Source organism: Theropithecus gelada, chromosome 6 (assembly GCF_003255815.1).
Source record: "Theropithecus gelada isolate Dixy chromosome 6, Tgel_1.0, whole genome shotgun sequence".
Lineage (NCBI taxonomy): Eukaryota > Metazoa > Chordata > Mammalia > Primates > Cercopithecidae > Theropithecus > Theropithecus gelada.
The window spans coordinates 36678617-36701480 of NC_037673.1; the positions used below are offsets into that span (position 1 = coordinate 36678617).

Here is a 22864-nt window from a genome sequence, read left to right on the forward strand (position 1 = left end):
AAATATTTGGGCTGGGCGCAGTGGCTTATGCCTATAATCCCAGCATTTTGGGAGGCCGAGGTGGGCAGATCCCCTGAGGTCAGGAGTTCGAGACCAGCCTGGCCAACATGGTGAAACCCCCATCTCTATTAAAAATGGAAAAATTAAGTGAGCATGGTGGTGCACACCTGTGATCCCAGCTACTCGGGAGGCTGAGGCAGGAGAATCGCTTAAACCCGGGAGGCGGAGATTGCGGTAAGCTGAGATTATGCCACTGCAGTCCAGCCTGGGCAACAGAGCGAGACTCCGTCTAAAAAAATAATAATGATAAATATGAAACCCAGTTTTGTTTGCATGTTTAATGTTAGAAATGTTCCTTTTTATAAAGGAGTTTATTCTCTTCTATTGCTGTATAGTATTCTGTTGTGTAATATGCCATAATTTATTATTTTATTAAAGGGTAAAAAACATATTCCTGTACTTGGTGATAATGCATTACAAATTGAAGGGCTTATTTTGTTGATTTCCTTAAAAAGAATCAGGCTAACCTTAAAATAGATTACAAGTTTAAGTTTTTAAAGAACTCTGAAGTAACAGATGTAAACCAACTAAACTGAGCTCCAATAGAACTCAAATAGTCTTTAAAGTACTCTATAAAGTAAGAGAGAGAAAAGGTACAGTTATTATAAATATCCTGTGGTTTTACCCACCATTAGTCATTAAAGATATCTCTTCCTGCCTATACCCATGGAATTTTGGTCATTTTTTACATTCATTGAAATCCAAGATTAGGAATCACAAAGTCAAATGTTAATAGGCCACCTGGTCAGTGGCCACCTGGAAAGAGTGTTTCATGATGAAAGAGATGTCATTTAAGTGGACCTGTCTCAAGTTTCCATAAGCTTGTTACCAAAGGAGAGGGTGGGCATAATGTGGCCAGAGCTCCCACTTTTTCAGGAGACACCAGAAATCCAGATTTTTAAGAGGAATATCTCTGTATTTGTTTGAAACAGGGTCTCGCTCTGATGCCCAGGCTGGAATGCAGTTATGCAATCATGAACTCCTGGCTCGAGTAGTCCTCCTACTTCAGCCACCTGAGTAGCTGGGAGTACAGATGCATGCCACCACACCCAGCTAATTTTTTTTACTTTTTACTTGTAGAGATGATGTCTAGTTGTGTTGCCCATGGTACTCTTGAACTCCTGGTCTCAAAGTGATCCTCCCACACTGGCCTCCCAAAACTCTGAGATTATCTGCTCCTGGCCTTATAAGGAATATTTTGATGTTAAATGTTGGCAACATGCAAAATAGTTTAAAACTTTGTAAAGTTAATTAGGCAATGCTAAGGAGTTGGAAAGATTTTTAAGCAGAGTTGTTAATAACCTGAAACAAGTTTATAAACAATCATTCTGGCCACTGTATAGAGAATGGATAGGTTGGGGGTGGGGCAGTAACTAGTAGAAAGAGGTAAACCAGTTAGGTGATATTAAGTAATTGTATTGAAGCTGTCCTAGGATCACGATAGTATTAAAAATAGACATGAGAAACTAATTTCATTAATATGATGCTTCCTACCTATAATTGGATTTCTCCAAATATGTTGCATTCATAGTTTTAAAGTTTTTGGTTTTGTTTTCCCAAAACAGTAAAATTCAGAAGTACTCTCCATCTGAATCTGCAAAAGTGTATGATAAAGCGATAAACCGAAAAACAGGAGTTCATTTTCATCCAAAACAAACACTGGACTTCCTGCGGAGTGACATGGCTAATTCCAAAATCACAGAAGAGGTGAAGAGGAGTATAGTAAAGCAGTATCTAGATGTGAGTAGTAAACCAAAAGTTTTTACTTCTCATAAGGGCTTTTTTGACAAGTAAATGTGGGGGGCTGGTGGGGAGATAACTGTCTCCTTTACATTGAATGTAAGCTTCATGAACTATCAAGATAATTTTTCTCTATATGGTTTTAATGAGTTACTTTAAGCTTGTCTTTCCCATTGCACCTATGGCATCCTAATTATTTTTTCTTAGGAAACAACAGCCCACGAATAGTTTTATTTTAGTGAAAATGAAAGATAATAGGAAAACCCGTGTGTGTGTTTTGTAGTTGTCCCCTGGTTTCCACAGGAAATTGGTTCCAGTCCCCCCATGGATACCCAAATCCTCCGATATTCAAGGGCCTGATAAAAAGTGGCATAGTAGGCTGCGTGAGGTGGCTCACACCTGTCATTCCAACACTTTGGGAGGCCATGGCAGGTCAGAGTTTGAGACCAGCCTGGGCAACATGGCATATCCCCATATCTACAAAAAATACAAAAAATTAGCTGGGGGCAGTGGTGTGCACCTGTAGTCCCAGCTACTCAGGAGGCTGAGGCAGGAGAAGTGCTTGAGCCTGAGAGGCAGTGGTTACAGTGACCTGAGATTGCACCATTACACCCAATCCTGGGTGACGGGAGTGAAACCCTGTCTCAAAAAAAATTATTTAAAAAATATAGTATTTGCATATATGTACATCCTGCCATATACTTTAAATCATTTCTAGATTACTTATAATACCTAAAACAATGTAAATGCTATGTACATAGTTGTTATACCACATTTTTTTTAAGTTGTATTATTTTTTATTGTAATGCTGTTTTTTTTGTTTTGTTTTGTTTTGAGACGGAGTTTCACTCTTGTTGCCCAGGCTGGAGTGCAATGGCGTGATCTCAGCTCACCATAACCTCCGCCTCCCGGGTTCAAGCAAGTCTCCTGCCTCAGCCTCCCAAGTAGCTGGGATTACAGACATGCGCCACCACGCCTGGCTAATTTTTGTATTTTTAGTAGAGATAGGGTTTCGCCATGTTGGCCAGGCTGGTCTCAAACTCCTGACCTCAGGTGATCCGCCAGCCTCCCAAAGTAGTGGGATTAGAGGCATGAGCCACCACACCCGGCCAGTGCTGTTATTTTTGTTGTGGCATTTTCCAAATAGTTTTTGATCCGCTGTGGGTTGAATCTGCAGGTGCGGAATCCGGGGATACAGAGGGCTATGTTTTTAAATCAGAAAAATACATGACTTATATGTCATAAAAGGTAAAACTGCAAACAGTCATCCTCTTACCGTGTTTGGCCATTCTGTTCCTTTCTTTTCTGACAACCAATATTATTACTTTTTCATATGTTCTTATATGAGTAATGCCAATATATATTTGCATACATTCTCACTTAACAAGTATGCAAATATATGTATATAAAATGTGCTTTTAAAATAGAGACAGAGAATAGACTAGAGGTTACCAAGGACCAGGGAAAGAAAGAACAGGGAGTTGTTGTTTAATGAGGACAGAGCTGTGACGTCCAGTGATTTAAAAAAACAAAGAAAGAAACAGCTCTGGAAATGGATAGTGGTGATAGTTGTACAACATGCCAATGAATTATACATTTAAAATGGTTAAACTGGTAGGCTAGGCATGCTGGCTTACACCTGTAATCTTAGCACTTTGGGAGGCCTATTGTCGGAGGTTTGCTTGAGTCCAAGAAGTCCAAGCCAGCCTGAGCAACAGAGCGAGACCCTGTCTCTACAAAAAATACAAACATTAGCCAGACATGGTGGTGCGCACCTGTAGTGCCAACTACTGAGGTGGTCCTCCCACCTCAGCCTGGGAGGTGTAGGCTATAGTGAGCCATGATCACGCCGCTGCACTTCAGCCTGAGTGACAAAGTGAGACCCTGTCTGAATTTAAAAAGAAAAAAAAAAGGTTAAGCTGGCAAATTTTATGTTATTTCTATTTTACCACAATATAAAAGTTGTTTAAAATGTTTTTTAAATTAGAAGACTGTCCTAAAAAATAAAAATAAAGTTTTATATTTTAATCTACTTAGTCCAGGTGCAGTGGCTCCCAAGTACTTTGGGAGGCTGAGGTGGGCAGATCACTCGAGGCCAGAGATTTGACACCAGTTTGGCCAACATGGCAAAACTCCATTTCTATTTTTCTTAAAAAAATTTTAAAAATCTGCTTTAGGCCGGGCGCGGTGGCTCAAGCCTGTAATCCCAGCACTTTGGGAGGCCGAGATGGGCGGATCACGAGGTCAGGAGATCGAGACCATCCTGGCTAACACGGTGAAATCCCATCTCTACTAAAAAAATACAAAAAAACTAGCCGGGCGAGGTGGCGGGCGCCTGTAGTCCCAGCTACTCGGGAGGCTGAGGCAGGAGAATGGCGTAAACCCGGGAGGCGGAGCTTGCAGTGAGCTGAGATCCGGCCACTGCACTCCAGCCTGGGCAACAAAGCAAGACTCCGTCTCCAAAAAAAAAAAAAAAAAAAAAAATCTGCTTTAAAGCAAGTAGCTGAATATAGAAATAAGAATTTTTGAGCTAAGAATATAATCTACACAGTGGCTTTCATTGACTTTGCAAACCTTACATACATTAAAATTTAAAAATATTTCAGTTCTCATTTAAAATTTTTCAACATTCTCTGCTTTCTCTTTTATCCTCTTAGCAGAGAGCAAAGAGGGGAGATAACTAGAAAATGTCTGTCAGTAATTGTCACCTGGTTGCTTGATGTCTTGGACCAAGGGTCTGAAAACTCTGGCTGTTTTTGTATCTAACCCATTGCCTATTTTTGCAAATAAAGTTTTACTGAAAACATTCATGCCCACTCATTTATTTGTCTGTAACTGCTTTCATACTACAGTGGCAGAGTTGTGTAGTTGTGACAGACTATATGGCCTTCAAAATGAAAAATATTGACCACCTGGCTGTTTACAGAAAATGTTTACCAGCCCCTAACTTAGATGATGGCTAACATCTGTTTCACACACAGCAAACTACTGCCATAGAAAACATTTAGGAATTTAACAATCTTGCTTGAAATATTTACTTAAAATTCTGAAATAATATCTATTTTTTATAGTTCAAACTTCTCATGGAACATCTGGACCCTGATGAAGAAGAAGAAGAAGGGGAGGTGTCAGCTAGCACAAATGCTCGGAACAAAGCAATTACCTCACTGCTTGGAGGAGGCAGCCCTAAAAATAATACAGCAGCAGAGACAGAAGATGATGAAAGTGATGGGGAGGATAGAGGAGGAGGCACTTCAGGGGTGAGGCGGAGGAGGAGTCAACGTATTTCGCAGCGTATTACGTAAAATGATTTTTATGTGCTTATATATGTCAGTCTATTAAATGTACAACCAAGTAATGTAATACTTAAAAGAGAAAACATTTTGTAGATAGAGATTCTCTACTTACCCATTTATACATCCTTTTGTAGAAAGTTTAACATAAAAGACAATAAAAAAAAACAGAAATGAGATTTATCCAGCATAAAGGGTTAATTTTTCTTTGAATTGTATTAATGTGTGTTATTTTTATTGTTGCTAAGTTTTATGTAGCTTTATGGTTCATATGTATATATAATTTTATATATCAATAAGAGTAAAGACACGGGTACAAATTAAGAGTTATATGGTTTTACAAGTATATGTTAACCCCTTGGCGCTGGCGGTCACGGTGCGTCTCATTGCCGGCAATGGAAGTGTGCCGGGAAATCCCAACTCCCGGCGTCAAGGGATTAAAAGCAATAAAAACAATAATTTCACTAAAATTCTTTTGTGTAACACTTGGTCTTTTTTCCCCCCTCCCAATGTTTTAGTCATTGAGAAGGTCAAAACGAAATTCAGACTCTACGGAGTTGGCAGCACAGATGAATGAAAGTGTTGACGTCATGGATGTCATCGCTATTTGCTGTCCAAAGTACAAAGATCGACCACAAATTGCAAGAGTAGTACAGAAAACCAGCAATGGCTTCAGTGTTCAGTGGATGGCAGGCTCCTACAGTGGCTCCTGGACTGAGGCTAAGCGCCGTGATGGCCGCAAACTGGTGCCTTGGGTAGACACTATTAAAGAGTCAGACATTATTTACAAAAAAATTGCTCTAACGAGTGCTAATAAGCTGACTAATAAAGTTGTTCAGACTTTACGATCCCTGTATGCCGCCAAGGATGGGACTTCCAGCTAATGAATTTGTACATGCAGCCAAATTTACAGGAATTTTTTTAAAAGGCAGAAAAACTTGAAATACCAACATTCTGGCAAAAAAAAAAAAAAAAAATCAGTTTTATGAAGAGTAAGTGGAACCTGGGATGCAGGAACAAAAGAAGGAAATGTTGGGCAAACATTTTTGTGGGAGCTCCCTTCGCTGTTGTGCAGCAGAAACAGATTCTCAGTTCATTTTTACTCCCACTGTATTATAGTTTAACAAAAATTGTTTATATCTTGGAAAAAAACTTTCTGTTTAAAAAAAATAAACAAGTGAATGTTGGAAATTAGTCTGTTAATGTTCTTAATAAAGTGTTCTTGGAGTTTAACCTAGCAGCGGATGGCTTTCTTTAGCTTAGCCCAGTTTCCAGGGAAGCGTTGTTTTTTCCAGGCTGTAAAATGGCAGAATCTCCTGGATATATAATTTATTCTGTTGAAAAAAAAAAAAGCATGCAGTATCTATGACCTATCTGCAGAAGGAGTTTTTGTAAATGTAGATTTTGATGTATTAGGTCACCCTGAAAACAATACAAGAAAAGGGATCCCCAGGTAATCTGGTGGAGCGAATACTGCAATAAATTTTTTTACTTCTCTTTGTTACTTGTCTGTTTCCATTTGAATTTCTTATTGTAAAAATCTGTTTAAATCCATTTATATTATTTTACAGTCTTTTATGTAAAATTTATTATATCACTGGTTTTCAAAGCAAAACATAAAATATTGTTTATACAGTTTGTATAGGCTGACTTCTGAATAATTGGTATCTATCTATTATTTTCATTCCCATAAGAGGGTGTAAACAATTAACTCCAGGGTTTTATTGTATCCTGCAATATTTAGTATTAACTATATATGATTTAGCACTGTGCCAAACACATTTTCAAGAGTACATTTTGATATAAAAAGAAACTATAGTTTATTCCTTGTATGCTTCAATTTCTTTCTAGTGATGTCATGATGCTGATACTTATTCTTTAAACCTCGGGTAAAAGGTAACCTGCTATTTGGAAAACCAGCATTTCTCTTAGTTAAAATGATGTCGTGTTATTTTAGAACTAAAGTTGAGATGAGTATGCCACTTCATAATTACACTCACTACATTTTTCACAAATTATTTTTTAATGCTGAAAAGAGTAATTTTACTTGTTGAGATGTTTATTTTCTATTCTAAAAGCTTTATCGTAAGTCTTTTGGGAACAGTTGTCATTTACACATTGCTTACTGCAGATATCTTGACTAGATCAGGAGGGAGGTGTTTAATCATTTGATGTGTATAGTTGACACTCAGGAATAGTAATGCCTAAAATTTACAGTGGAATGAGGTCTGTTTCAAGTTTAAATCTTTTTAAAAATGTTTTACTCATTTTTAAATCACTGAAAAAATTGACCTCCAGAATGCTGTTTTATGAAATTGGCAAATAAATGAAGGTATTCAATTTTTTAGGAAGAATGACATTGCCACAAAATACCTTTTTGTGACACCTATTAAACCACTATGAAAATAACTTTTCAGGATCTATTTCCTATGTGGAATTCTTTCAAATGCTTTCTTCACAGAAATGTTCTCTCACTCTTCATTTTCTTCCCCTTACTTACATGTTTCTCTTTTCCTTATACTGTGAACTCTGGAACAAAACTAGATTGGGTTGGTTGGTTGGTTCTTCTTGGAGTTTATGTATATCAACAAAGGATTTGAGGTCACTTCTGAAAATAATATATCGAAAAGAGTAAAATACTGGTTAGAGAAAATACAAGAATAAAATCCAGCCCAGAGAGAGTACTAAGAATATAAATGTGAGTAAAAAGCCAGTTTTGAATGCTATTTACCTGACAGCGATGCGTGCTGTCATTTAATTCTCACAAAAACTCTAGTTATATATTTTATCCTCATTTTGTAGATAAGGATAGCAGGCTTAGAAGGATTTGGTAATTTAGTAATGTCATGATAGGGATTTAAATCTGGAATTGAAGTAATTGTGTCTCACTAATTGAGCATCAGACATTAAGGGAGATCTTATTGAAGTAAACCAGTTCCTAAAGGATCCTTGTGGTATACATACTTGGGAATTCGAGTAATTTTTAGGAAGTAGGTACACAGTAGTAAGTCTTGTGTTGCCTCAGTTGGCCATAGATGGAATTCTGTGTTTGCCATTCATTAGAAATTTAGGAATTTTAGGCAAGGCACAGTGGCTCACACCTGTAATCCCAGCACTTTGGGAGGCCGAGGAGGGCAGATCACCTGAGGTCAGGAGTTCAAGACCAGCCTGACCAACATGGAGAAACCCCATCTCTACTAAAAACACAAAATTAGCCAGGCGTGGTGGTGCGTACCTGTAATCCCAGCTACTCGGGAGGCTGAGGCAGGAGAATCGCTTGAACCTGGGAGGCAGAGGTTGCGGTGAGCCGAGATCACGCCATTGCACTCCAGCCTGGGCAACGAGCGAAACTCCGTCTCAAAAAAAAGAAAAAAAAATATTCAGGAATTCTAGGAATCAGTTTGGGGAATTTTTTGTATTGTCTATGCTATTAATTTTATGCATTAATAGATGCCAAATGTTGATAATAGGCCTTAACTCTTAAATATACAAACCAAAATTTTCAGAAAGTTGAAGATTGTTCAAGATTTTTAGGTCTTAATACTAAAATAAGTTAAAGCTTTGTCAGTCAAATACACAAAATCAAACTTCAAGTATATTGGGGACTTACAAAGTTCTATTAAGTATTTAGAAAGTTCAGTCTTACTCTATAGTGTGTTGATTAATTACTATAGATTAATCTTGTTATATTGACCTGAAAAGATAGGTTATATGTGATATAAAAATTTTCAAGTATCTCTTCACTTTTTAAGTACATTAATATGACATTTTAGCCTTATTGAAATTGTTTATTAAGAATGGCTAGTTTTCAAAATATATTCATACCAAAATACACATGGCAGAAAATTCAGTGATCGCTAGAATTTTCTAGCTGTAGTAATCTCTAATGGAAGAAATGCTGAGTTTTTAGAGAGAAATATATAGCTTACTCTGTTGATATATTGAGTATTTGAATTATTCAGGTAACTGAAGCACACAGGCGATTTTTGATGACCATAGTCTGTCTCATGAAGACAGGTAAGTCAAGCTAATGTTTGTTCAATACAGATTTCATGATCAGCAATTAAATTTACCATATTTTTATTTAGGAAGAAATTGACCAGGGAGGTATGTGGTTCTCCCTTCCCTACACACCACTTTTAGTTGCACAGAAAAGTTCATCCTTGTCAATACCTGTGTCCAGGTGGTCTGCATCTTCAGGACTGTGGATGTGGATAATTGGAATAAGATTACTTTTGCAAAATATAAAACTCATCAGATTACCCACTTGAAATAATGTAATTTGAAACACTTGATAGTAATTTTTGCCCCATAAAAATCCTACATGTTTGAACCTTTTGCTGTTTGCCTTGCTCATTTTAAAACCAAAGTTTTGTTTAGTCCTATAGCTAATTTCTGTCCTAGGCATCATTTATTATGAATTGATTATACTAATTTTTCACTTGAATTTTTTTCTAAAATACACTCTTCGTCCTATTGGTGCTAGCCGAGGAACAATTACATGCAGATTTGGTGTAATAGAAAGTCACTGACCAAACAAACTCAGTTTGGTACTCTGTTGACTAAGTGGTAATAAAGTTCCTGTGCGTTTTGCATGATGATGTGAGTACCACCAACCCACTCTTCCTATTTAAGACCCCAATTGTATATGGCTTCACTGCTGAGAGTGGTACAGTATACACAATTATTTTTCTTCTCATAAGAATTTTGTAAATCATTTTTACTTTTTTTAAGAGAACCTTCATTTACCCATTGCTCAGTTTCAGTGATTCTGAATTTCTGACCAAACTTATTTGAGCTGTACCCCATGCACCTCTTTCCACTCTTATCTTTTTGAAACAAGTCTCAGGCATCATTTTATTTTATCCATAAATAGGTTTTTTGTTTTTTTGGTTTTTTTGTTTTTTTTGAGACGGAGTCTTGCTCTGTCACCCAGGCTGGAGTGCAGTGGCCTGATCTCGGCTCACTGCAAGCACCACCTCCCAGGTTCACGCCATTCTCCTGCCTCAGCTTCCCAAGTAGCTGCGTCTACAGGCGGCCGCCACCATGCCCAGCTAATTTTTTGTATTTTTAGTTGAGATGGGGTTTCACCATGTTAGCCAGGATGGTCTCGATCTCCTGACCTTGTAATCTACCCAACTCGGCCTCCCAAAGTGCTGGGATTACAGGCGTGAGCCACTGCACCCCACCCCATAAATAGGTTATCTTTAAATATTCTCCCTTGACGTCAAATATCCAGTAAGTGTTTAAATTTTTTATTTTCTCATAAATGTCATATTGTTTAGGTCCTATTCTGTAGGCTTTCTCATGTCTTTTTATTCCTTGCAAATTTTTTTTTATTGAAAGCACAAGTATTTTTCCTTGAGTTCTTAAGAAAGTAGATTCTAGGGGCCGGGCACGGTGGCTCACGCCTGTAATCCCAGCACTTTGGGAGGCCTAGGTGGGCGGATCACGAGGCCAGGAGTTGAAGACCAGCCTGGCCAACATGGTGAAACCCTGTCTCTACTAAAACTACAAAAATTAGTTGGGCATGGTGGCGTATACCTGTAGTCCCAGCTACTTGGGAGGCTGAGGCAGGAGAATCACTTGAACCTGGGAGGTGGAGGTTGCAGTGAGCCGAGATCTCGCCATTGCACTCCAGTGTGGCGACAGCAAGACTCCATCTCAAAAAAAAAAAAAAGGAAAGTAGTTGATTCTAAATGGAGAGTCTAGTTGTTTTCTGATTTTTAATCATTTTTCTTACCTGAAGTTATTGTAGGCTTGAGAGATACTAGACCTCTTTCAAATGCATAAGTAGCTTGAGCCTACATAACTAGAACAGAGTACCACTACAGAGATAATGAAGTACGGAGATAGGTACACTTTTCAGGAAGATGGTGATAAGCATTGTTTAATCCTTTGATTTTGAGTTGGCAAATAACCATGCAGGCAGTTGGAGATTTAAAGTAAGGAAATGGAGTGGAGCTAGGTGCTGGAGGATGCCGTATAATCAGAGTTCCTTTTGTTGGTCAGTAATTTTGTAATACATACTGCTTGAAATAAGTGGACTACAGGCTATGTTTTGTTTTTTGTTTTTTGTTTTTTGTTTTAATGATAGAGCGTTTTTGTTGAATGGAATTTTGCCCTTTTGTGACTTTTTTCAGTCATTGTTTAAATCTCAATCACATAGAACTTGAAATGAAGTTAGTGTTACTTCATCAAACATAGTAGCCTCACCCTTTACATTGACCTTTCATCTGCTAAGAAATAGCAGAGTAAGTTTTTCTTGATTATAACATGCCTAGAATTATAATTTAGCCTTAACCTTATTAGATTTAGATCCTGAAGCAAAGAACAGAAAAAGGTCCGTCATTATGGTCTAAGTATGTTATAAAACGTAAACCAGTAATGGATCTCCAATTCCATAGTTTTAAAAGTATTTATACAGTCATATGAGAAATGAGAAATAAGTTAATCTAAATGTTTTTAATCACTTTGGAATTTACTAACCCTTTCAGAATATAATGAAAGCTGAGAAATCTCTCCTTAGAAAATAGAGTGAGTTCATATTTAGAATTGTGTATAAAATTTCAAGGGGTTCATGGTCATCCCCATCCCATTTCCATCTTTGGCCTATCTAATGAATCTCTGGACTGAGTACAGGTTAAGAAGGTGAAATTAAGGCTCAAAGAGGTGAATTGATATCACCAAGCTGCATACCTACTTGTTGCTAGAGTCAAAAGCAAAACTGGGTTCTTGTCTCCCATAAGGAAGATTTAATCTTGGGAAGTTATTATTCAGTCTCCTGTTAAGATCTGAATGTAGGCTACTTAATGACTACATTTCACTGATTTTTTTTTTTCTATGCCTTTTCAAAAGATCCACTTTTTGTGTTCTCAGAGTTTGTGATGCCTACCATCCTGTTAGGTAGAGAAGGGAAAGTAGAGAAGGGAAAATATAATATTTTATTGTGTTTTAATTATTTTCTACGCCACCTGGCGTGACATAGAAAACTAAAACTTAGGTTAGTGAAAAAGAGTATTAACTTTGAAGTCAAAAGACATAGTCGTAGTCTGAAGCCATGGGTTTCTGAAACAAGTGTGAAATGAAATGTAAGCAAAATCACTTAGCTTATTTTGTGGAATCTTATTTAAAGAAGTCTATACTTACGTTTCGTGTAGATAGATTAGAGAGAGAATCAGAATGTTGGGTTAAGTGGGGAGATGGGGGCTGGAATTCTGAAAGCGGGAGCAGCATAGTGAGTAGAGGAACTGGTGTGCGTGTAGTACAATGTCAAAAGATGAAGCTATAGAGAGGAGAGGTAAGTATGCAATTTTGATAACTTTAGTAATATAGTGACATATTTTGATCATTTTAATGTGTAGGCAATTGAAGGGCTCAAGGGGTTGGTGAACGCTCACTCTGCTACATAGAGGAAAGACAAGGGTGTCAAGAAGAGGACACTAATGCAATAGTCTCAGAAATGGAGACTGAACTGGGATGATGATGGCAGTAGGGATGAAGATTGGAGTGATTTGCAAATGCATTTAGGAAATAAAAACATCAGGACAAGGATAGCTATTAGGTTTCTCTGGCTTAAGTTACCAGGTTCAATTTTAAATATGTTGATAGTGCCTGTGGGACATTCAGGTGATGTCCAGAGGTGGGAATATACACAAGCATGACACTTGAGTAGGGAAGCCAGGGTGGGGACTCAGAGTCAACAGCATGTAAGCTGTAGAATAGGAGCAGCACAGAGCAAGGGGAGAATCTTGGAGGCTACCAACGGCTAAACTATGACTATATAGAGCACTGAAATTCTGAGAGGGGAAGCTGGCAAGGGAAGCAAATAATAAAGCGTTTAAAATGTCACATTCAAGAATTTGGAAGGGCTTTAAATGGGGTAACATAATACTAAGGGTAGTTCAGAAAGATCAGTAATTGGCTACAATGTAGAGAATTGTGGTGATGCCAAACTGCATGATTGTATTGTTTTTCTCCAGTGGTACTCAACTCCCAACAAAGAATTGAGTATGGTACCAAGCCAGGATGCGGGGATTGCCGGGGGTATAGTTGAAGAACTAGATTCAGAGAAAATGGAAGAATCAAGGTTCAGAAGTCTCCATGAAGTGGGAGAGCAAGTATGAGTGCGAGCAGCAGATATGGACTAATCAGATGATATGGTCAGAGAAAGGGATGTAAGAGATTTCCGAGAGCAGTTCTGGGTGCAAGGTACAGAGCGTGACCTTGGGAATGAATTAGTAAAGTGAAGAGGTGCATTGAGGAGATCAAGGAATCACAGGCTACATTCTATACTCCTTTCCTGTGAGCTAAAACATTGGTTTATTCTTTCTTTGGTATTGACACTGGTTTATTATCTTTAGTTTTTGCAGATTCCATCATTTGACACGTATTTGCTGAGCGCCTACTATGAGCTGTGCTGGACCCATTGGCAGTAAACTTGCATTCCAGTAGTGGAGACAGGAAGTGACCATAAAGTACACAATTTAATAACAATTGAGATGTGTGCTTGAAAGGAAAAGTAATAGAAGCCGGGAGAGTATGTAGCACTGACATAGTCTGGATGGTTGAGGGAGATCAGAAAGGCTTCCTTCTCCAAGTGAAACATTCTCAGATAAAGCAGGACATGCAGGCAGGGCGCGGTGGCTCACGCCTGTAATCCCAACCCTTTGGGAGGCTGAGGCAGGTGGATCACAAGGTCAGGAGATCGAGACCATCCTGGCTGACATAGTGAAACCCCGTCTCTACTAAAAATATTTTAAAAATTAGCGGGGCATGGTGTTGGGGGCCTGTAGTCCCAGCTACTTGGGAGGCTGAGGCAGGAGAATGGCGTGAACCTGGGAAGCGAAGCTTGCAGTGAGCCGAGATCGCACCACTGCACTCCAGCCTGGGAGACAGAGCAAGACTCCGTCTCAAAAAAAAACAAAAAACAGGACATGCAATAGACATAATAGATACCAAATAATGTCTGAACTATTGAGAAATAGAAAATGATTTTTGTTTTAAATTGCAGGCTGGGTGCAGTGGCTCATGCCTATAATCCCAACACTTTGAGAGGCCACGACGGGCAGATCACTTGATCTCAGGAGTTCAAGACCAGCCTAAGCAACATGGCAAATCTCTGTCTCTACAAAAAGATACAAAAATTAGCTGGGCATGGTGGTACGCGCCTGTGGTCCCATCTACTCGAGATGCTGAGGTAGGAAGATAGATCACTGGAGCCAGAGAGGTTGAGTCTGCAGTGAGCTGTGATGTACCACTGTACTCCAGCCTATCTAAAAAATAAAAATAAAAATAAAATAAAATTGCTCCCACATTTTATTCCTTAGGGACATGGTGGTTGAGCTTTAAAGTATGAAGGGGAAAGAGTTGAAGGGAGGGGGAAGCAGGGAGAGTGTCCCAAACAGATGGCCAGGCACTTACAAAGTCCCTGGATAAAGCAGCACCTGGCCCTCAGAAGCTTCACAGTTCCTATGAATGGCAGAGAACAAATGAGAGAAGAATGATGAAGCCAATGAAAAAGGGGCCAATTCATGCTTTTGTAGGCCGTGTTAAGGATGTCCTATGAACAACAGAGCGCCATTAAAGAGATTAAGATACTGGGGCTGGAATAGGGATTTGTATTTGTAGAATTCAATTTGTGTTTCTAAAAGATCACTGACTACAATCTATAGAATGATTGGAGCAGGGTCATAGTGTTCCATGTGAGAGATGATGATAACTTGGGCTGGGGGGTGGTAGTAGTGGAGGGAGGGTAGTGGCCTCATTTGTTTGGAAAGTTAAATTAGTCACATATCTTTGGTTATTATAATTTAAATTGTAATAAGGAGATAACAAGTGTGAACTTCCTTAGTAAAATTAGATGAGTGAAGCAAGCTTTCCTGGATTGCATCCACATAGGAGATAACATGACTTACTCCTCGTTCTTCTGGAGAATGGCCCATGAGGGAATAACCATGATTTTAAGTGAAAAATCTAAATATATTACATCATCCAGAAAGGAGAAAAGTAGTCTAGGTGGATTCCTGCATAACTGTAAAAAGTCAACTGAAAAGTCAACATTCTGCCATTTGTACAATTCAAAGTAATTTCAAGACAATTAATGAAGAAAGGTTTTAACTCAATAAAGTTTATGTTATTTAACAGTATGATTTTGCTGATTAAAGAAAGAATGCCTTATTCCACCTCTCTCCATCCAGGCCTTTGTAGAGGCAACCACTTAAAATTCTTTGCTCTTTCTTTGGGTCATTTATATTTCTAAAGAATCTACTGTTAACAATTTGTTAACACTAGACCTTACATATTGAATTATATTATGATCTGTTGATTTTTTTTTTTTTTTTTTTTTTTTTTTTTTTTTTTTTTGAGACGGAGTCTCGCTCTTTTGCCCAGGCTGGAGTGCAGTGGCCGGATCTCAGCTCACTGCAAGCTCCGCCTCCTGGGTTCACGCCATTCTCCTGCCTCAGCCTCCCGAGTAGCTGGGACTACAGGCGCCCGCCACCTTGCCCGGCTAGTTTTTTGTATTTCTTAGTAGAGACGGGGTTTCACCGTGTTATCCAGGATGGTCTCGATCTCCTGACCTCGTGATCCACCCGTCTCGGCCTCCCAAAGTGCTGGGATTACAGGCTTGAGCCACCGCGCCCGGCCGATCTGTTGATTTTTTAATGATAGATAAGGACTTGGCTCTCATGTCCTTCCCCTCTCCTCCCAATATGGATATCATATTTAATGAGCATTTATGTAATGTAAAACTAGGTAAATATTGTTGAATCAGAGCCAACACTTAGTGTACTATAAATACATGTTCTTGTATATGTTTTCTTATGTACTTTAACTCGTTTGGAATGTTCCTTTATATCATTCACTCTTTGGAGTCTTCCCCCACCCTCTTCCTCTATCCCAGCCCCTCCTCCCCTATCCCAGCCCCTCCTCCCCATTAGTTTTGCATCAATGTGGATTCGTTTTCCAGGGCTGCTGCAAGGTTGTTCCAGACTTTTCCTTCCCCTTTTCTGGCTGGATCCAGAGTCCATCTCTGGAATCCACACCTTTCTCCTTTTAGCTTAAAATTCTCCGTTTGCTTGAGCATATCCTGCCATAGCTTCCTAAGAATAGGTTCATGGCGACAAACTTTTCGAATTATTGGATGTGTGAAAACATCTTTTTTCTCATGATTGATAGCCAGGTCTAGAATTCTAAGTTGAAAAGTTTCCCTTTGAAAGCTTCTCAGAATCTCCTAGCCTGTGCTGTTGCTGTTAAGTGGACTGATACAATTCTGATTTTTGTTCTTTTTGATACGATCTGTGTTTCCTCTCTCTAGAAGCCTTTAGGATATTTTTTGTATTTCTAGTATTCTAAAATTTCACAATGATGTCCCTTAATGTGAATCTTTTTTTAAAAACTCATTTTGCAGCTGGGCACCATGGCTCACAGCTGTTATTCTAGCCCTTTGTGAGGGCGAGGTGGGAGGATTGCTTGAAGCCAAGAGTTCAAAACCAGCCAGGACAACAAACACCTCTATTGTTTTGATAAAATTAATAAAATTCATTTTGCAGGGCATGTTGTAGGCTTATTTAATCTGTATCCTTAGCTCTGGAGAATTTTCTTTACTAATTTTCTCCCCTTTAGTTTATTTGTCCTCTTAAATCTGTAGATACTGTTCCTTTTAGACTTTCTCAGCTATGTTTTTTGCTCTTTTTTTTTTTCTTTCCTTTTTGGCTCTGTCTTCTTTGAGAGTTTTCCAACATTATCTTTTAACTCTAATATTAAATTCATAACAACTATATTTAAAATTTTGAAGGTTTTTTCTTGTTCTCTGATTGCTCCCTTCATACAGCAACTTATTTTATGAATGAATATACCACCTTCTCATATCTGTTTGTTAGATTAGAAAGCAGAATTCTCAGCCAGGTGCGGTGGCTCACGCCCATAATCCCAGCACTTTGGGAGGCCCAGGCGGGTGGATCATGAAGTCAGGAGATCGAGACCATCCTGGCCAACATGGTGAAACCCCGTCTCTACTAAAATACAAAAAGTTAGCCGGGCATGATGGTGTGTGCCTGTAGTCCCAGCTACTCAGGAGGCTGAGGCAGGGGAATTGCTTGAATCTGGGATGCAGAGGTTGCAGTCAGCTGAGATCACACCACTGCACTCCAGCCTGGTGACAGAGCAAGACTCCATCTCAAAAAAAAAAAAAAAAAAAAGAAAGTAGAATTCTCACTTGCCATTTGGGGGCCTGAGCTCAAGTCACAGCCAACAAACATATCATCATGTGTTCAGGATTAAGTAGGCTGAGAAATCACATGCCTTATTCCTTAGAGATCTGTTTCAAATTATAAACTGGAGCCAGGCAGATGGAGGTAACATTAACAGCTTTATTATCAGTAGAGTCAGAATACAGAACACATTGTAACCTGGACCTGCAATCACAATCAAGCTTGCTGCCATCTTCCCGGAATCTAGACCTTGCGATGCATCTGCTGGGTTGATATTTGGCAAGGCAGATACTTACCTACTTAGCCAGACTACTGAAAGAAAAATTGCTTACCCCTCACTTGTCACGCCCCAAATGTTGGGAAAGAATAGAGTCACATACACTTGGTTTTTACTATATGTATTGCATTTACTTAAGATATGGAAACAGGCTGGGCACGGTGGCTCACACCTGTAATCCCAGCACTTTGGGAGGCTTAGATGGGAGAATTGCTTGAGCCAAGGAGTTAGAAACCAGCCGAGGCAACATAGTAAAACTCCTATCACTACAAAAAAAAAAAAAATAAGCCAGGCATGTTGGTGTTATGTTGGTGTTTACCTGTGGTCCCAGCTACTCAGGAGGCCAAGGCAGGAGGATAACTTGAACAAGAGGTAGAGGCTGCAGTGGGCAATGATCACACCACTGCACTCTAGCCTGGGCGACAGAACAAGACCCTGTCTCAAAAAAAAAAAAAAGAAGAAAAAGAAAAAGAAGAGCTGGGCTGGGAGGAGCAATTGATGTCAAACTCTTTTTTTTTTCTTTTGTTTTTGTTTTTTGGGACAAGGTCTCACTCTGTTGCCCAGGCACGATCTCTGCTCAATGCAATCTTTGCCTCCCAGATTCAAGTGATTCTCGTGCCTTAGCCTCCCGAATAGCTGGGATTACAGGCACATGCCACTCTGCCTGGCTAACTTTTGTATTTTTGGTAGAGAGAGGGTTTCACCAAGTTGGCCAGGCTGGTCTCAAACTCCTGACCCCAAGTGATCCACTCACCTCAACCTCCCAAAGTGCTGGGATTACAGGCGTGAGCCACCGTACCTGGCAATGTTGAACTCTTGCCACTCACCAATCAGAAACGTAAATTCTCTTTTTTCCAAAGAAATAACCTTATAGAAATGTGAGAATAGAGCTCCCTTTGTCATTGAGCATACCAATTAGTTTTAAAAACCATTTCTTTTATTTCTTCATGAGTTATTTTCTCTATTATTTTGCCTATTTAATTTGGATTTTCCCTTTCATAATGAGGATTCTCTCCATGCATCTAGGATGCCTAATGGTCTATTTAGGTTTAGGGAAAGATACTAAAACATTTATTGAAGCTATGAGTGTAGGTGAAGCTCCTCTGGTAGGCTCTACTCTGGGCAGTGGTCAGCAAACTTTTTCTGTAAAGGGCCAGAAAATATTTTAGGCTTTGCAGGCCATAAGGTCTATGTTGCAACTTTGCAATTCTACCATAGATAATACATAAACGAATAGACAGAATGCATTTCAATAAAACCTTATTTGTAAGAAGAGGGACTGAGCCACTTTGCAGACCTCTGCTCTAAGGTGAATCAGATGAGAAGTTGGACCCTTGCTTGGGGTGTAAGTGCTAGGAATTCTTTGCAGAAGTTTCCGGAGATGAAGAGTTGCAGCTGTTCTACATATGGACTAATAAACCATGAGACAACCATATGTAGAACAGCTGCACACCCCTGTTCAAAAAGCTGGTATGCCCCTTTTTGTGCTTGTCAGCTCTGAGTCTCAAGTTCACTTTTCATCACTATCCTCTTTTGCACAAATTACATCATGGCTTTCTCCACCCCGTTACATCTGTTGCTGCTGCTTTTGCTTTCTGTCTTCTGAAAATTTGTTGAAATCTTTCATCTAGAATTGTCTACTTTCCAATTCTCTTTATTTGCATTGATTTATATATTTTTAAAATTTATTATCCTTTCACTTGGGTCGTAAGACCCAATATACTGTATCAAGAAAATTGTGTGTCCTTTTTTTTTTTTTTTTTTTTTTTCGAGCCAGGGTCTCTCTCTGTTACCCAGGCTGGGATGCAGTGGCATGATCATGGCTCACTGCAGCCTTGACCTCGCAGGCTCAAGTGATCCTCCCACCTCAGCCTCCCAGGTAGCTGAGACTACAGGCACGCACCAACACACCTGGCTGATTTTTAAATTTTTTTGTAGAAACAGGGTCTCACTATATTGCCTAAGCTGATCTTGATCTCCCGGACTCTAAGCAATCCTCCCATCTTGGCCTCCCCAAATGCTGGGATTACAGGTGTAAGCTGCTGTGCCCAGCAATTTTTAATTTTTTGTAGAGATGGGATCTCCCTTTGTTGCCCAGGCTGGTCTCAAACTCCTGGGCTCAAGCGATCCTCCTGCATCAGCCTCCCAAAGTGAGATTACAGGTAGAAACCGTTAAAAAACAATTTTTTATCTTCAGCTTTTAAGGGGTACATGTGCAGGATGTGCAAGTTTGTTACATAGGTAAACGTGGGGAGTGGTGGTTTGCTGTACAGATCATCCCATCACCTAGATATTAAGCCCAGCATCCATTAGCTATTCTTCCTGATGCTCTCCCTCCACTCCTCAACAGGCCCCAGTGTGTGTTTTTCCCTCCATGTGTCCATGTGTTCTCATCATTCAACTAACACTTACAAGTGAGAATATGCAGTGTTTGGTTTTCTGTTACTGCCTTAGTTTGCTAAGGATAACGGCCTCCAGCTCCATGCATATCCATGCAAATGACAAGATCTTGTTCTTTTTATGGCTGCATAGTATTTCATGGTATATATAGATACAGTATTTTATTTGTCCCATCTATCATTGATGGACATTTGGATTGATTCTGTGTCTTTGCTATTGTGAATAGTGCTGCAGTGAACATACACATCCATGTATCTTTATAATAGAATGATTTATATTACTTTGGATACATATACCCAGTAATGGTATTGCTGGGTCAAATGGTATTTCTGCTTCTAGATCTTTGAGGAATTACCACACTGTCTTCCACAATGGTTAAACTAATTTACACTCCCACCAACAGTGTAAACGTGTTCCTTTTTCTCCACAACCTTGCCAGCATCTGCATTTTTTTGTTTTTGTTTACATTTTAATTATCGCCATTCTGACTGGTGTGAGATGGTATCTCATTGTGGTTTTGACTTGGATTTCTCTAATGATCAGCAATGTTGAGCTTCTTTTCATATGTTTGTTGGCCGTATGTATGTCTTCTTTTGAGATGTGTCTGTTCATGTCCTTTGCCCACTTTTTAATGGGGTTTTTTCTTGTAAATTTGTTTAAGTTATTTGTAGACTCTGGATATTAGACCTTTGTCAGATGGACAGATTGCAAAAATGTTCTCCCATTCTGTAAGTTGTCTATTTGCTCTGGTGGTAGTTTCTTTTGCTATGTAGAGGCTCTTTAGTTCAATTAGATCCCGTTCGCCAACTTTTGCTTGTGTTGCAAGTGCTTTTGGTATTTTCATTATAAAATCTTAGCCTGTGCCTATGTCCCAAATAGTATTGCCTAGGTTTTCTTCTAGGGATTTTGTAGTTTTGGGTTTTACATTTAAGTCTTTAATCCATCTTGAGCTAATTTTTGTATAAGGTGTAAGGAAAGGGTTCAGTTTCAATTTTCCGCATACAGCTAGCCAGTTCTCCCAGCACCATTGATTAAATAGGGGGTCCTTTCCCCATTGCTTATTTTTGTCAGGTTCGTTGAAGATCAGATGGTTGTAGGTGTGCTAAATTCTTAATACTGGGGTAATATTAATTAGTTTATTTTTACTTTCACTAGCTTTGAACATATTTAAAATATTTGTTTTTAAATTAGTATCATTTTTTTTAATCCTACGTAAAAAGTTTCCCTTCAGGTAGGCAACTCCTACCACAGAAGTTGATTGCAGGCCCACATATATATAGGCACAAGCTGGGTCATTCCCAATTTCCAAACCAACCTTACCTAAAAGGCTTTTTTCCTCTAAGGTGTTCCCTAGATTCAATATTTTCATGAAAACAGAAACATTAGCTTTCATCAGGGTCTTTATGCCACAGGGCCAAGTTCAGATGCTGAACACACATGAATGGTGAGAGTGTGAACAGTGTCTGAAGGCAGTAGAGCTCTGGTGGGCTGCCACTAGGACGTCTGCCCAATTATTAAGTGTTTTCCTCTTCTCAATAAGGTCCAAAGTTTTCCTACAGAAAAGCCAAACAAGACATAAAGCACAGTACATGGTGATTATTTGAATTGCTGAGAAATGGAAAATGGTATAAGTTATAATGTCTTATCATTAGTTTATCAAATATTTACTAAATATATACTATGTTTATGCTTTATAAGCATTGCATCTAAAAAGCACTCATTGGATGTTTCCTCTGTATTCAGATAGTTTGAGCAAAGCTGGCAGATGATCTTTGTGTCTTGAAGATGAGCGGATATTCAAGCTAGAGGCTAGGTACCTCCTAGGATTGTCAGCTTTCTGCTGATACTCTTTGCCCTCCTTCATTATTTTCAGGTTTGTCGTATGTATATAAAGTTCAGAGATTAAGACTTCCACTTCCAGTTATAACAGAGTAACTACAACCTGACTAGCTTATCTACCTTAACCATAAAATTGGACAAAATACATGTAAGGCAATTTCTTTTAGACACTGGACAAAATGCAGCACAAGACAGTCACCCCCCAATAGAAGGGAAGTTCCTGAGGTAAGTCGCGTGAATTCCTGGCTGTCTGCTTAAGGACATTCCCCTGACTCTAGCACAGTGAGTGGCGTCCAGGCAGACCACAGTGTTCCCACTGAGCTGAGCGGGGAGAGATCAGAGTTCTGGGCAGTCACAATGGCTGGAATCTACAAGATCGAGAGGGAAAAAGCTGTACAAAGACTAGCTCATTATTTGGGTTTTTTTTTTCCATCACTTTGTCATAATAACTCAAAGCAGGGTAGATGCAGATACACTGAAACTGGATCTTAAAAGAGATCCATTTTTTTCTTGTCAGGCTTGACATTATCTTGCAAAAGCCCATGTGAGAGTTCCCTGTGAGGTCTTTGCCAAGGGCTTATGTACAGTGCAACACTATATGCAATTTGCCAGAAAGCAGTAGCTACTACGTTGAAAGAGAACAGAGATACTAGAAGCTAAGAAGTGCTGGAGGATGCTGGAGTCCCAGCCCAGCTAGAGTGGAGCACCAAAACCTGATACTCCAGACATCCAGCTTAGACACCAGAAAAGGCCCCCTGAGAATGAAAAACTGTGCCCTAGAGTAAGGCCCACAAAGCCTAAAACTAAACCCATACGATCCACAGGGTGAAATTTTGGAGGTTATGTTCTACTAAATTAGACTCAGAATAAACCTGGCACTTACCACATAGTCAAGATGATTATCTTTGAAGTGCCTACCTGAATAAAAACTATCAACTTTTCAGAACAAGAAAACAGAATTCAGAATCTATCACAATTCACCCACTATATAAAGAATACAATAAAAAAATTACAAGCTGGGTGTGATGGCCCATGCCTGTAAT

General features: G+C 39.1%; 1 protein-coding gene across 2 annotated transcripts in view; it reads left to right on the forward strand.

Moving 5' to 3' along the window:
- Positions 1–6916, forward strand: part of NIPBL (NIPBL, cohesin loading factor) — a 194717-nt gene extending 187801 nt beyond the window's left edge. For both annotated transcript variants that reach the window (XM_025387913.1, XM_025387914.1), the window contains 3 exons: positions 1626–1800; positions 4872–5060; positions 5612–6916. In XM_025387913.1, coding sequence (XP_025243698.1) covers positions 1626–1800; positions 4872–5060; positions 5612–5977 — 730 coding nt within the window. In that variant the 3' untranslated portion in view covers positions 5978–6916. The remainder of the gene's footprint in view (positions 1–1625; positions 1801–4871; positions 5061–5611) is intronic.
- Positions 6917–22864: the final 15948 nt, after the last annotated feature.